The sequence below is a fragment of the Oncorhynchus clarkii genome, chromosome 2 (genome assembly GCF_045791955.1).
Source record: "Oncorhynchus clarkii lewisi isolate Uvic-CL-2024 chromosome 2, UVic_Ocla_1.0, whole genome shotgun sequence".
Classification (NCBI taxonomy): domain Eukaryota; kingdom Metazoa; phylum Chordata; class Actinopteri; order Salmoniformes; family Salmonidae; genus Oncorhynchus; species Oncorhynchus clarkii.
This window is the reverse complement of record NC_092148.1, coordinates 79,773,844-79,790,774: the sequence shown is the minus strand read 5'-3', so window position 1 is coordinate 79,790,774 and position 16,931 is coordinate 79,773,844. Positions and strand designations below refer to the sequence as shown.

Genomic DNA, 16,931 nt, shown 5'->3' with positions numbered 1-16,931 from the left:
AAATGCACTTTTATGACTCAAAGAAGAGACAACTATAAGGTGCTTTTTTTGTAGCTTTCCTGGCTGGGCCATTGAGGAACTAGAGCAAGCACACTTATTGTAATGGTTGGAAAAACAACCCTGCATCCACCCCATCACACAATTACTGTTTATGAAATCCCAAAACGGTCCATTATAAATCCAATCGTGGTCAGGAGGGCATCATTTGAAAGATTGTTTTATTGCAAACATGACTAGCTAAGTTATAAAATACAATATTACAGTGTTAGGCTTTCACAATGCAATTCAGCAAAACTGATCATAATTTTGGTGCGCATAGAAAGGTATCATGAGTGCATTTCACTGTACTGGTGCATATGACATTAAAACTTGAAACATTCAGGTGCGTGTGCCACGGCAAATTTTCCTTACAATAGACAAGACTCATTCTGTTCAGAACAACGCAGGGTGACGCCTTGTCATCTTGTAACTGTACATCAAATATACTGATCATAAACACAGTATATGACATGAGTTTTATGCTATGGAAATGTGAAGTGTACATTTGGGATCACGGGTGTTTGGATGACATCAAAGCGGTATTTATTCTAATCCTCAATGTCTCATCCCACTGGGCAGACGTCATTTCAACGTTGGTTCAATGTAATGTTATTGAAAATTTGATTTAACCAGTGTGTTCCTAGTGATTTTTCAAAATACATAAAGTCCTCTTATTTTACACCATTTCCCACACTCAAACAAAAAACGTGCAAAAGTTGCCCCATTAGCTCAAGTTCAGAACGGCTGTCAGTCAAAACCCATACAGTGCTGTGAAGCGCAGAGCCAGAGTTCAGACTTCATGTATAGCATGCTACTTGTCAGCCAGTGTGTTCTAATTAAGGTGCCATTTTCAACCTGTATACACGTATGAGTGTAAAGGGCTGTGCTGTCCCATAGAAGCACATTTGTTATCAGAAATTCCGGTGGTGTATGTGGATGCTGTGCTTCCTCCACTGCTTCAACAATTAGTGTAAATTGCCTGTGACAGATACAAGCAGGAACATGAACAGAGTGATGCGTTTTGAGTGCCATCACGTGCATCTTTCATGACTTTTAACTCAATTTCTAGAAGCTAATGAGGACTGACATGTTAAATCGATGAAAACTTCTCTCCTGCACTCCTCTTCAGGAACCAAGTCATAATTTAAGAATATATTTCTCTGTAGGACACGCAAGCAGTGTAGTGAAACAGGAGTTAGTTCTACAAATTACTTTTAATTAGCAACATATGAAAACCAACATGAAAGCATTCATTTCCCACTCAAAATATACAGGACATTAAGTAAATGAAATTAGTGTCCTTATATTGGTAATAACAGTGATAACATAAGGACATTTGTTTCATCATACAGAGGATATTATTACTGGACGCTTCACTCATGCTCCATTATTACCCAGATGCTGCTGTCAACAAGTCCTGTATTTCTCAGGATATGGGGAAAATAATGATTGCATTCTTTGCAAAAGCCTCAATTTTTATGCGTTGTGAAAAATAACTATTGTATCAAATAGACTATTAAGGTGTCTTCACAAAAACAAAACTGAGATGGACCATCTTGATTGACTTTCATAAGGAATTACTCAGGATGGAAAATCAGCCACAGAATATATATTTTTCTCATCAGCATTTTTACTGAAGGTTTTTTATAAATATCCAGCATATACACTTATAAAAAAAAGTGTGTATATTCGCGACAGTTCCTCGAACCCGACCACTTGATCTTATAATAAAATCTGTCTACAAACAAACCTGAGACACAAAAGAAACCAGAATAAGAAAGGTTTTTCAAACACATGCTACACAGTAGCAGAAATTACATAATGTATATTAGAACCAATGCCAGCCTAAATTCAGCATAACAAAAGACAATCTGACACTTAAATCCCACATACACTATGAATCCAGGAATTGTTTAATATTGGTCAAATTATGTCTGAGTCTAAGAGATTGCATACTTATAATTCAATTCTTGCCTTCCTCAATAAATATATATATTTTTAAGAAGCAAAGCTTCTAATGTCTGTCAGTCACAGGTCCAGTGTTCACCATGGGCAACTCTTTCCCCTGCAGGACTCAGGATCCCCTCATTGGCGAGTGTAGGTTGACAGTAGGTTGGTGATTGTCCATTTCTGACCAGAACACTTCTGTATGGCCAGCTGGTAGCCAAACTCCATTTCACTGCTCTCGACAAGCTCCAGGCAATGCTTGGACTTCCTGTTCTCTATGGAACCTCCCTATAGGACACAGAGCATATGACAACGTTGAATCATGCAGTCATTTCACTGTGCTGAAATGCATTGTGTCCATCGGGGAGCTCCGACTTCCACCGTAATGGCAGGCAATTTAAAATCCATAGGTTAGTTTGTTGTACATCTGTAATCACATATCAGTAAAATGAATGCAGATGATGGATCTTTTAATAATGTCAATCTATAGACAGGTTGGTTGTTTAGCAACAAAACTGACTAGTGCGCAACTACGGGGCAAAACAGACAGGGTTGCCTTGGACTTAACATGTCAACTATAATTAGTCTCCAATGTTTATTGAAAACAAATACATTTGCACATTGAGCACTTGTCTCTCAAATACATTGTTACATTGATTCGCCGCACTTTAGCATTCACACACACACCCATACAGACCCACACAGACATACATGTCACAAATGCTGATATGATTGCTAAATACTGCACAATTTAAAAAGGGTAGGAATAATGAGTTTTTAACTCTCCAAAGTAACAACATGCTTTGGTCAAAGACTTAGTAACTTATTCAGAATCTAGTTAAAATAAATGTATGACTTTGTAGTTATTAAAACTGGCTAACGTTAGCCACACCCAGGGGTGAAAGTAGATTTAATTTCTTCCCGGTACGGGATCTGTGTGTGCTGTGGCAGACCAGGGGATTTGGTCAAGACGTTTACACAGATCAGACAATTGTATTAGCTCGGTTTCAAGGGTGTTTATTAAATCACAAACAAAGAGAAAATAATGGGTCTCCTCCAGGAGACTTCTTCCGGGATACCGTCTTCTGGAGTCTTGCTGTATCCTGTGGGTTACAAAACCGAGCTCCCTCCGTTATTTCTGGTACTGAGCACAACTATATGGGACTAATCTCTCTACCCCCCAGTCCCCAACCCCGTGTGCTGCCCTTCTGGCAGCTTTATGGGACCACAATCAGCCCGAATTAGTCCTAGCCAGAGAGCCTGTGTCTTGGTGTGTGGAACGGGCCAGTCATGTACTGCGTGGACCTTCCTCTCCTGGGGCTTTACGTTCCCCTGTCTGATCAAATGCTCTAGGTACTCCACCTCCTTGAACCCTAGCTTGCATTTCTTGGGGATCGCTGTCAACCCAGCTTGCCTGAGGGCGTCCAGCACCGCCTGGAGGCGCGTCATGTGCTCTTCCCAATGTTAGCTGTGGATGATGATACCATCCAAAAATGGGCCGCTGCATTCTGTTGGTGGGGTCGTTGGACTTGGTCCATCAGGCACTAGAACGTGGGTGGGGCTCCGTGGAGACAATGGGAGGACTCGATTCTGATATAAGCAATACGTCATCGAAAACACAGTCTTCTCCTGGGAGGAGGCTGCCAACGGTACCTGCCAATATCCTGGTCAGGTCAAGGGTGCTGATGTACTGGGCCTTTCCCAATCGGTCGATGAGCTCGTCCACCCTCGAATTGGGGTAGGCGTCAAAAAAGCTGATGTCATTCACACCCCAGAAATCCTTACAGAAGCGCTACGGTCCGGTTTGGGCACCAACACGTTTGGGCTGCACCATGTGCTGTGGGACACTTCGATGACACCCATCCTCAGCATAGCCTCCACTTCCTGCTTCATGGCCTTCCCTCGGGCCTCAGGGATCCAATATGGCCTCTTTTGTACAGTTTCCCCGGGTCGGGTGCAGACGTGGTGTTCAATGAGGGTTGTGCAGCCCGGTTTTTCTGAGAACACCGCCATGTTCTGATCGACAAGCTTGCTTCTGAGCCGGGGAGAGGTCATCACTGCTCAGGACCACCACTGGTACCGTTGGCGTCTGGTAAATCTGTTGGGGTTTCCTTCTTCCCCCCGGCTGTCGTACGTGGTAATTGACCGGTCCCAGCTTCTCTATCACCTCGTACGCCCTGTACCATGTTGCCAGGAACTTACTTTCTGCCGTGGGGATTAAGACCAACACCTTGTCTCTCACCTGGAAATCTCGGGGTTCCCTGATTGTAGACCTGGGCGTGTCGGGCTTCCTCCATGTGTTCCCTTACCACTGGCCATATGGCTGTCCGCAACCTCATCGTCTCCACGTGTTCTTCCATGTTGCGTAAGCGGGTCGGCTGGGCTTCCCACACCTCCTTGACAAGGTCTAGTAGGCACGTGGCCTCCTCCCATAGAGGAGTTTGAAAGGGGAAAACCCGGTGGATGACTGGGGGACTTCTCAGACCGAGAACATTAGGTGGGGAAGTAGCTGGGTCCAGTTCTTCCCGTCCTGCTTGATGACCTTCCGCAGCATTTGTTTGAGAGTGTTATTGAACTGCGGGTGAAAGACGGAGGTCCGGATCTGCTTGATCTGCAGGAGAGCACACTCATTAGGCGGGACATGAACTCAGCACCTTGGTCTGTGAGGATCTCGTTTGGGATGCCCACCCGGCTAAAGAGGTGGAACAGCTCCCAGGTGATTCCCTTGGAGACCGCCGCCCATAGGGGAATGGCCTCGGGATACCGGGTGGCATAATCTACTATTACCAGCATGTACCGGTGTCCTCGTTCCATTTTTACCAGGGGTCCCACTATGTCCATGGCGATGCATTCAAAGGACACCCCGATGATCGGTAGGGGGATTCCAACGGCCCCTCGGACTCCGACTCCGGATTTACGGGTTTGCCAACTGCAAACGCAGACGACAGGTTGTCCTCGCTCTCGTCTTCCGCCATCTCTGACCATTTTTCCTCAGGTCGTGACTCCAGTGGACAATCTTGTCCCACGAGGAGGGGTACTGGCAACTCCGGTACAGCACCCACCATCATCTGGAAGCTCCCTTGTGGCATCACGATATTGGCCTGTACGGTTGGATACCGCTTTGTGTCACCGTGGACACAGGAAACAGACATCTTCCCTACCATGTTTGGTCCCCTGGGCCAGCAGGCTCGTGGCTATGTGGCTGATGTAAGAAGGGCTTTAAAAATAAATTTGAAATGTTATATTATTCGCTAGGGCTCTATTATTCTTTACGTCGTTTGTCCTCTGATGTCTAAGCTTGATCTGCCCAGCTGGTTATACACTCGTGTCCTACCGCCACCAGCTCATACATAAAACATCCTCCATTTAGGCTGCAAAGGCGTTGGTTAACTATATTTAATGCTGTGCGTAATGTCCGGAAGTACCATTAGCCACCCTAGCATGGTGGTGGAAAATAAAATGTTAAGACATGACGAATATTTTCAATTTTTTTAGGGGGGGCGACACACCAATACATCTAGTTAAGGGGAAAAAAATTATACAAAAGGAAATACTTTGTAGAAGCACCTTAGGAGTGATTACAGTCTTTCTGGGTAAGTCTCAATGAGCTTTCCACACTTGGATTGTGTAACATTTGCCCAATATTCTTAAAAAATTATTCAAGCTGTGTCAAATTGGTTGACAACCATTTTCAGATCTTGCCATAGATTATCAAGTAGATTTAAATCAAAACTGTACCTCGGCCACTCAGGAACATTCACCATCTTCTTGGTAAGCAACTCCAGTGTAGATTTGGCATTGAGTTTTAGGTTATTGTCTTGCTGAAAGGTGAATTAATCTCCAAGTGTCTGGTGGAAAGCAGACTGAACCAGGTTTTCCTCCGAGTTTGCCTGTGCTTAGCTCCATTCCTTTTCTTTTTTTTTATCCTGAAAAACTCCCCAGTCCTTAACAATTACAAGCATACCAATAACATGATGCAGCCACCACTATGCTTGAAAATATAGAGAATGGTACTCAGTAATGTGTTGCACTGGATTTGCCCCAAACATAACACTTTGTATTCAGGACAAAAAGTTAATTTCTTTACCAATTTTTTTGCAGTATTACTTTAGTGCCTTGTTGCAAACAGGATGCATGTTTTTGAATATTTGTATTCTGTACAGCAGTGATCACCAACCAGCCAATCAATACATAAATACTCCCTGCAGGACCTGTTATACATCTGGGGGGGTTCTGAAACTAGAAGTCAGCGAGTTCCATTTTCTCATGTCTGATAATGGTTGTGAGGGACCTTCCTTCATTGAGAAAGATAAACAAACAGGAAAACTATGCTGACATCAGCTAGTCATGCGATCTTGTACTGGAACATAAAGGAATTCAACATGAATTAGCATGTTTGTATTAATAGGTTATAAGAAAAAAGTTTTGCAAGTTTTTCTTCTAATGATGATAACGTATGTTTACGGAAGGACAGAGCAATTAAATGTCTTGTCAAACAAGTTTCTCTTCACTTATTTGTCCTGACAAATCATTGTCCCTTCAAAATAGAGGTTCACCCTTTTAACTTAATTATATTAATCTATTATCTATTCATTCATATACAGTGCCTTGCGAAAGTATTCGCCCCCTTGAACTTTGCGACCTTTTGCCACATTTCAGGCTTCAAACATAAAGATATAAAACTGTATTTTTTTGTGAAGAATCAACAACAAGTGGGACACAATCATGAAGTGGAACGACATTTATTGGATATTTCAAACTTTTTTAACAAATCAAAAACTGAAAAATTGGGCGTGCAAAATTATTCAGCCCCTTTACTTTCAGTGCAGCAAACTCTCTCCAGAAGTTCAGTGAGGATCTCTGAATGATCCAATGTTGACCTAAATGACTAATGATGATAAATACAATCCACCTGTGTGTAATCAAGTCTCTGTATAAATGCACCTGCACTGTGATAGTCTCAGAGGTCCGTTAAAAGCGCAGAGAGCACCATGAAGAACAAGGAACACACCAGGCAGGTCCGAGATACTGTTGTGAAGAAGTTTAAAGCCGGATTTGGATACAAAAAGATTTCCCAAGCTTTAAACATCCCAAGGAGCACTGTGCAAGCGATAATATTGAAATGGAAGGAGTATCAGACCCCTGCAAATCTACCAAGACCTGGCCGTCCCTCTAAACTTTCAGCTCATACAAGGAGAAGACTGATCAGAGATGCAGCCAAGAGGCCCATGATTACTCTGGTTGAACTGCAGAGATCTAGGTGGGAGACTCTGTCCATAGGACAACAATCAGTCGTATATTGCACAAATCTGGCCTTTATGGAAGAGTGGCAAGAAGAAAGCCATTTCTTAAAGATATCCATAAAAAGTGTCGTTTAAAGTTTGCCACAAGCCACCTGGGAGACACACCAAACATGTGGAAGAAGGTGCTCTGGTCAGATGAAACCAAAATTGAACTTTTTGGCAACAATGCAAAACGTTATGTTTGGCGTAAAAGCAACACAGCTGAACACACCATCCTCACTGTCAAACATGGTGGTGGCAGAATCATGGTTTGGGCCTGCTTTTCTTCAGCAGGGACAGGGAAGATGGTTAAAATTGATGGGAAGATGGATGGAGCCAAATACAGGACCATTCTGGAAGAAAACCTGATGGAGTCTGCAAAAGACCTGAGACTGGGACGGAGATTTGTCTTCCAACAAGACAATGATCCAAAACATAAAGCAAAATCTACAATGGAATGGTTCAAAAATAAACATATCCAGGTGTTAGAATGGCCAAGTCAAAGTCCAGACCTGAATCCAATCGAGAATCTGTGGAAAGAACTGAAAACTGCTGTTCACAAATGCTCTCCATCCAACCTCACTGAGCTCGAGCTGTTTTGCAAGGAGGAATGGGAAAAAATGTCAGTCTCTCGATGTGCAAAACTGATAGAGACATACCCCAAGCGACTTACAGCTGTAATCGCAGCAAAAGGTGGCGCTACAAAGTATTAACTTAAGGGGGCTGAATAATTTTGCACGCCCAATTTTTCAGTTTTTGATTTGTTAAAAAAGTTTGAAATATCCAATAAATGTCGTTCCACTTCATGATTGTGTCCCACTTGTTGTTGATTCTTCACAAAAAAATACAGTTTTATATCTTTATGTTTGAAGCCTGAAATGTGGCAAAAGGCCGCAAAGTTCAAGGGGGCCGAATACTTTCGCAAGGCACTGTAGTAATAGCTATGAATTCATCTACTAACGCCTGGATAAGATTATATTTTTCAATTTCTACTTTAGATTTAAAGCTAGTCAAAACAATGATCGTGTTTACTGACTTATTAGTGAACTGCTGTTACTGTAAATTGTTATCTAATTTATTCTACCTATTTAACGATTGGTAGTCTGAGCATTGTAGACTATATCATTTCTGAAGAGGTGTCATTTCAGAATGAGGGGAGATGCAGCACTGCTGGTGTTGCTAGTCGTCCAAAAATGTTTGTGAACTAACACTCGCACTTGACTCCTTTTCCCCTTACTAGCTGATAGCTACTTTGAGTAAAAATGTACTTCCTATGACTGATATGTGGTTGTCCCACCTAGCCATCTTAAGATGAAGGCACTAACTTTATGTCGCTCTGGATAAGAGCGTCTGCTAAATGACTAAAATGTCAAACGTAATGTCAGTGGAGGGCATGGGCTCAGGAAAGGTCAGTGCCGAAAAAGTATTTGCCCTGTCAGCTTTTTTTGCATATTTGTCACACTGAATGTTATCAGATCTTCAACCAAAACCTAATATGTGACCCATTTCAGGAAACTAGGTGTATGTCGCGGATCACTACTTCACAGGAGAGCCACTTGAACTAACGTTGTTTTTAATCAAAAATGCGTTTTTTTGGGGGCAGAAATGCCTTCTCCAACATGTGAACTTTCATGTGCCTATTAAACTTGTATACCATCTGTAAATACAAATACAATTGTTAAATTACGAGCATGGTTGGTTTAACCACAGAAAAGACCGCAACCTTCCCGCTAGCCATGATTGGCTGAGATAATGAGTGGGCTGGACATACCAAGAGATGAGTTGGGATTGATCTGCAATATAGCAGGCTTCTGTCTATGTATCATGTATTAAAACTGCATAAGTATTGCTCTCCACTTTCAAGAGGACTGAGTTTTGAAATCAGTGGAATTCGAGTATGATAGCTAAGGAAATTGTCTCCGGAATACATCTTCAAACAAAGGGCGACCATGGCATCCGGTAAGACAGTCTAGCTAGCTATATTTTTTTAGATATTACACGTTTCTAATTTTGACAGCAAGAGCCATTTGCTTGGCTAGCTATAGCCTAATGTTAGCTAGCTAACATTGAACCTGACTGGTTAGCCAAGTTACCTGCATATTCATGCAGGGTTGTAACGTCATGAGTTGTGATTAGGTTCATTGTTTACCTAGCTAGCTAACGTTAGCTGGCTGGCTTGCTAGCTATGGAAAATATTGTTAAATATTCGCACTGATTTAGGGGCTAGGCCTACGGTAAATTGCATTTTGTCTGCCATGTGGCTGTTGAACAAGTTGAGGAGACTAAATTACTTGATGTTACCTTATATCGTAAACTGTCATGTTCAAAACATATAGATTCAATGGTTGTATAGATGGGGAGATGTCTGTCCATAATTAAGATATGCTCTGCTTTTTGACACCACATTCCTGCAAGCTCTAGTTCTGTCTTATCTTGATTATTGTCCAACCATGCGGTCAAGCGCTGCAAAGAAAGACCTAGTTAAGCTGCAGCTGGTCCAGAACCAGACGGCACGTCTTGCTCTTCATGCTAATATAACTACTATGCATTCCAGTCTCTCTTGGCTAAGAGTGGAGTAGAGACTGACTGCTTCTTTTTTTAAGAAACATTGTGTTGAAAATTCCAAATTGTTTTCAGTCACACAGCTCTGACACACACACTTACCCCACCAGACATGTCACCAAGGGCCTTTTCAGAGTCCCCAAATCCATAAAAATGTAAAGATAACGTACAGTATTATATAGAGCAGGGCAAAGGCCATATGCGGCCCACGACCTGATTCAATACGTTCCGCAGAATCATGTTCAGATCAAAGAATTTGCTATAGTAAAGTTTTGAAAAACGTATTTGCTATTTAAATTATAAACCGCTTGTGGGACATTTATTTTGAAGGCACGTACATAACTGCCCGAGGACAGACAGTGACTGATACTGTGACGTGTGTCAGCCTTACAAATGGTAGCTAGCTAGAAATTGCGCAAAAATGAGTTTTCCAAAGGTTTCAAAGAAAAGGAAAGCAGACAATGAATGTAGGGTGTTCCAGCAAGAGTGGACGTTGAAATATTTATTTATTGAGGTATCAGGGAAAGCTGTGCGCTTAGTGTGAGAAAGAGTTTCTTTCTCAATTGCAAAAGCAGCAACTGATGAGGTTCTATGCATCTCTCGTTGAACAAATCATGCTCAGAAGATGTTTGTACTGTTTGGGTCTACCTATGTATGTGAACAGACATTTTCAGTGATGAAATATAAGTCAAGGCACAGATCATCTCTTACAGACTCTCACCTCCCAGCAATCCTGCGCATAGCGACGTCAGAAACTATTTCTGACTTCACTGCTCTAGTCAATGCCCATCAGAGATTTCACTCCTCACACTGAGTAATTTCAATGTAATGTTGAACTCTCATGTTTTTGTGCATACCCGTTAACAAGAGTTCTGTCCGTGGTGCTGAATGCAGTGTAATTTTTCCTCCGTGTAATTAATTGCATGTTTAATATGACCATGCTGGTCATTTATGAACATTTGAACATCTTGGCCATGTTCTGTTATAATCTCCACCCGGCACAGCCAGAAGAGGACTGGCCATCCCACATATGCTCTCTCTAATTCTCTCTTTCTTTCTCTCTCTCGGAGGACCTGAGCCCTAGGACCATGCCCCAGGAATACCTGACATGATGACTCCTTGCTGTCCCCAGTCCACCTGACTGTGCTGCTGCTCCAGTTTCAACTGTTCTGCCTTATTATTCGACCATGCTGGTCATTTATGAACATTTGAACATCTTGACCATGTTCTGTTATAATCTCCACCCGGCACAGCCAGAAGAGGACTGGCCACCCCACATAGCCTGGTTCCTCTCTAGGTTTCTTCCTAGGTTTTGGCCTTTCTATGGAGTTTTTCCTAGCCACCGTGTTTCTACACCTGCATTGCTTGCTGTTTGGGGGTTTAGGCTGGGTTTCTGTACAGCACTTTGAGATATCAGCTGATGTACGAAGGGCTATATAAATACATTTGATTTGATTTGATAATGAAAATATCTACCAAAAGGAGAACATAGATGTGGTTCATTTCTGTGCATGTTAAAAAAGTAAAATAAGTAGCATATCTGGACATGATTTACAGTAGATATATCTGTCAACACAGTTATACATATGTATAATCCTGTAATATGATTCTGGCCCGCGATGGCAAAAATATATTCTAATGTGACCCCATGGAAAATAATTGTCCAGGCCTGATTGATAGATATCATAATTGCATGGAACTCCCATCTCATATTGTTCAAATTTATTTTAATTGATTTAATTAGGCAAGTCAGTTAAGAACAAATTCGTATTTACAATGACGGCCTAGGAACAGTGGGTTAACTGCCTCGTTCAGGGGCAAAACGACAGATTTTTACCTGGTCAGCTCAGGGATTCGATCTAGCAACCTTTCCGGTTTATGGCCCAACGCTCTAACCACTAGGTTTGCCGAACAGCAAACCTTGATTAAGCGGAGGGTAGGCTATGCTTATTTTTTTATAAAATTAAACAAAAATGGGGGGGAAACCAATATTTAGTTTTTAAATACGAGATTCTCTGGCACAAAAGGGACATCTCTTGATTCATGAGCACTGTGTCTCATGGCTGGATCCAACAGCAAAACATCCATGCCATTATCAACTGCGTTACTGTTAAGACCTTTTCTACTTTTGCGATTGTTTTTAAGAACACACCTCAAATATTGCCACCGCAAGGGGATGCTAAGCTACAGGACTGTTTCACTAGCACAGACTTAAATATGTTGCGGGGTTCATCCGATAATGTTGAGGAGTTTATTGCATCAGTTAACAGCTTCATTAAAGCTGCAACATATCACTTTTTTGGACACTAGATAAAAATCACAGAGAAAAGTGAGTTATAGATCGGTCATCCTCATTGAAAGCAAGTCTGAGAAGCGCTAGATCTGTTCTATGTACGCTATTTCTATGCATTCTGTGCTTAAGATTTGTTTTACTTTCGGTTTGGTACATAAGCTTTAAACAGCTAAAAATACAATATTGTTGGTTGTGGAAAATATATTTCACAGTAGTTTACATGGTACAAAGATTCTCTAGGGTTAGGGGAGGGTTTGGCTGGGGTAGGCCGTCATTGTAAATAAGAATTTGTTCTAAACGGACTTGCCTAATTAAGTAAAGGATCAATAAAAAAAACACTATACTTGCTTGTTTTGTCACAAACTGAAATTAGGCAAACTATTCTAATTTTAGCCACCAAGAAATGGCGGAGCAATTTCTGCATAGTGAATCTTTAAGAAGTGCATTGACGACGTCGTCCCCACAGTGACTGTACATACAAACCCTAACCAGAAGCCATGGATTACAGGCAGCACCCGCACTGAGCTACTGGCTGGCCGCTTTCCCGGAGCTAATCCGGATGCTTATAATAACTCCCGATACAACCTACAACAAACCATCAAACAGGCAAAGAGTGAATACAGGACTAAGAAGTCACAATGTCTTTCGTGATTGTAGGTTGTTAGAATAGCTACTTCAGAGTACCATTCGGAAATGTTCTCATAGATAGATGCTTCGGCGGTTGTCGGTATTCTCGTTCTAGGTTTACGTAATTTCTAGTTGCAGACCAGTAATTTGTGTCGTCTAGAATTTGCTCCTTCAGAAGTGAATCGATAGTCTCGGAGTTGAACCATTTCTAGCCATGTAGCCAAAACTACAGCTGTCTGGTCTCCGTGGCCTGAAGAATTATAGTCATTCCAATGTGGGGACTCCTTCCCGGCATTCTCTGACAATGTATATTTTGTAGGAAGTGGGTTTTAACACTATGGAAAAGGGCGGTTCTATGACCCCTGATGTAATGTCTGGGCTCATGGGGGTGTGGCCACTGACTAGTTAAAATGTTATAACTAAACAAGTATCTCGTTTAAAAGGCCAACATGACATTACGTCTTCTCACAAATAGTTTCATATTCAACAATATATTTTACACAACATTCAGGTAGAAAACTAATAACATAAATGTACACTTCCAAAACTACCATTATTCAACTTCGACAGGATTGTTATTTAAATACCCACAGACCATTCCCACATTCTCAAAAATAGAAATATTGTTTAATCCTACAATTTGGGGAATAGGAGTAGAACAAAGAGAAGCTCTTTGTTCCATAGGTTTATTTCCCCTCTCTTTCATTTCAGGCTTCAAACATAAAGATATAAAACTGTATTTTTTTTGTGAAGAATCAACAACAAGTGGGACACAATCATGAAGTGGAACGACATTTATTGGATATTTCAAACTTTTTTAACAAATCAAAAATTTAAAAATTGGGCGTGCAAAATAACTATATCTATTGTTTTTTTGTTGTTGTGTGATTTGGATTAATCCCCTCTACCACACGGAACCCCACTAATCTACTGATGGAACGCAAGAGGTGGCTAATAACAGACCTCCATCCTATGCTAGCTTGCTACCGATGGCCTGGCTAGCTGTCTAAATCGCCGTGACCCCCAACCAACCTCTCTACTCACTCGACTAAACATGCCTCTCCTTAATGTCAATATGCCTTGTCCATTGCTGTTCTGGTTAGTGTTTATTGGCTTATTTCACTGTAGAGCCTCTAGTCCTGCTCACTATACCTTATCCAACCTATTAGTTCCACCACCCACACATGCAATGACATATCCTGGTTTCAATGATGTTTCTAGAGACAATATCTCTCTCTTCATCACTCAATACCTAGGTTTACCTCCACTGTATTCACATCCTACCATACCTTTGTCTGTACATTATACCTTGATGCTATTTTATCGCCCCCAGAAACCTCCTTTTACTCTCTGTTCCAGACGTTCTAGACGACCAATTCGTATTGCTTTTAGCCGTACCCTTATTCTACTCCTCCTCTGTTCCTCTGGCGATGTAGAGGTGAATCCAGGCCCTGCAGTACCTAGCTCCACTCCTATTCCCCAGGCGCTCTCTTTTGACGACTTCTGTAACCGTAACAGCCTTGGTTTCATGCATGTTAACATTAGAAGCCTCCTCCCTAAGTTTGTTCTATTCACTGCTTTAGCACACTATACCAACCCGGATGTTCTAGCTGTGTCTGAATCCTGGCTTAGGAAGACCACCAAAAATTCTGAAATTTTAATCCCAAACTACAACATTTTCAGACAAGATATAACTGCCAAAGGGGGCGGTGTTGCAATCTACTGCAAAGATAGCTTGCAGAGTTCTGTCCTACTATCCAGGTCTGTACCCAAACAATTTGAACTTCTACTTTTAAAAATCCACCTCTCTAAAAACAAGTCTCTCACTGTTGCCGCCTGCTATAGACCACCCTCTGCCCCCAGCTGTGCTCTGGACACCATATGTGAACTGATTGCCCCCCATCTGTCTTCAGAGCTCGTGCTGCTAGGCGACCTAAACTGGAACATGCTTAACACCCCAGCCATCCTACAATCTAAACTTGATGCCCTCAATCTCACACAAGTTATCAATGAACCTACCAGGTACCACCCCAAAGCCTTAAACACAGGCACCCTCATAGATATCATCCTAACCAACTTGCCCTCTAAATACACCTCTGCTGTCTTCAACCAAGATCTCAGCGATCACTGCCTCATTGCCTGCATCTGTAATGGGTCAGCGGTCAAACGACCTCCACTCATCACTGTCAAACGCTCCCTGAAACACTTCAGCGAGCAGGCCTTTCTAATCGACCTGGCCGAGGTATCCTGGAAGGATATTGATCTCATCCCGTCAGTAGAGGATGCCTGGATATTTTTTTAAATGCCTTCCTAACCATCTTAAAATAAACATGCCCCATTCAAGAAATTTAGAACCAGGAACAGATATAGCTCTTGGTTCTCCCCAGACCTGACTTCCCTTAACCAACACAAAAACATCCTATGGCGTTCTGCATTAGCATCGAACAGCCCCCGTGATATGCAGCTGTTCAGGGAAGCTAGAAACCATTATACACAGGCAGTTAGAAAAGCCAAGGCTAGCTTTTTCAAGCAGAAATTTGCTTCCTGCAACACTAACTCAAAAAAGTTCTGGGACACTGTAAAGTCCATGGAGAATAAGAACACCTCCTCCCAGATGCCCACTGCACTGAAGATAGGAAACACTGTCACCACTGATAAATCCACCATAATTGAGAATTTCAATAAGCATTTTTCTACGGCTGGCCATGCTTTCCACCTGGCTACTCCTACCCCGGTCAACAGCACTGCACCCCCCACAGCAACTCGCCCAAGCCTTCCCCATTTCTCCTTCTCCCAAATCCAGTCAGCTGATGTTCTGAAAGAGCTGCAAAATCTGGACCCCTACAAATCAGCCGGGCTAGACAATCTGGACCCTTTCTTTCTAAAATTATCTGCCGAAATTGTTGCCACCCCTATTACTAGCCTGTTCAACCTCTCTTTCGTGTCGTCTGAGATTCCCAAAGATTGGAAAGCAGCTGCGGTCATCCCCCTCTTCAAAGGGGGGGACACTCTTGACCCAAACTGCTACAGACCTATATCTATCCTACCATGCCTTTCTAAGGTCTTCGAAAGCCAAGTCAACAAACAGATTACCGACCATTTTGAATCTCACCATACCTTCTCTGCTATGCAATCTGGTTTCAGAGCTGGTCATGGGTGCACCTCAGCCACGCTCAAGGTCCTAAACAATATCTTAACCGCCATCGATAAGAAACATTACTGTGCAGCCGTATTCATTGATCTGGCCAAGGCTTTCGACTCTGTCAATCACCACATCCTCATCGGCAGACTCGACAGCTTTGGTTTCTCAAATGATTGCCTCGCCTGGTTCACCAACTACTTCTCTGATAGAGTTCAGTGTGTCAAATCGGAGGGTCTGCTGTCCGGACCTCTGGCAGTCTCTATGGGGGTGCCACAGGGTTCAATTCTTGGACCGACTCTCTTCTCTGTATACATCAATGAGGTCGCTCTTGCTGCTGGTGAGTCTCTGATCCACCTCTACGCAGACGACACCATTCTGTATTCTTCTGGCCCTTCTTTGGACACTGTGTTAACAACCCTCCAGGCAAGCTTCAATGCCATACAACTCTCCTTCCGTGGCCTCCAATTGCTCTTAAATACAAGTAAAACTAAATGCATGCTCTTCAACCGATCGCTACCTGCACCTGCCCGCCTGTCCAACAACACTACTCTGGACGGCTCTGACTTAGAATACGTGGACAACTACAAATACTTAGGTGTCTGGTTAGACTGTAAACTCTCCTTACAGACCCATATCAAACATCTCCAATCCAAAGTTAAATCTAGAATTGGCTTCCTATTTCGCAACAAAGCATCCTTCACTCATGCTGCCAAACATATCTTTGTAAATCTGACCATCCTACCAATCCTCGACTTTGGCGATGTCATTTACAAAATAGCCTCCAATACCCTACTCAACAAATTGGATGCAGTCTATCACAGTGCAATCCGTTTTGTCACCAAAGCCCCATATACTACCCACCATTGCGACCTGTACGCTCTCGTTGCCTGGCCCTCGCTTCATACTCGTCGCCAAACCCACTGGCTCCATGTCATCTACAAGACCCTGCTAGGTAAAGTCCCCCTTATCTCAGCTCGCTGGTCACCATAGCATCACCCACCTGTAGCACGCGCTCCAGCAGGTATATCTCTCTGATCAC

General features: G+C 42.6%; 1 protein-coding gene across 1 annotated transcript in view; it reads right to left on the bottom strand.

The window, feature by feature from the left end:
* Window positions 1–201: 201 nt before the first annotated feature.
* Window positions 202–16,931, bottom strand: part of LOC139382699 (polypeptide N-acetylgalactosaminyltransferase 18-like) — an 83,762-nt gene continuing 67,032 nt past the window's right edge. Inside the window, exon 11 of the mRNA XM_071126800.1 lies at window positions 202–2,274. Coding sequence (XP_070982901.1) covers window positions 2,125–2,274 — 150 coding nt within the window. The 3' untranslated portion in view covers window positions 202–2,124. The remainder of the gene's footprint in view (window positions 2,275–16,931) is intronic.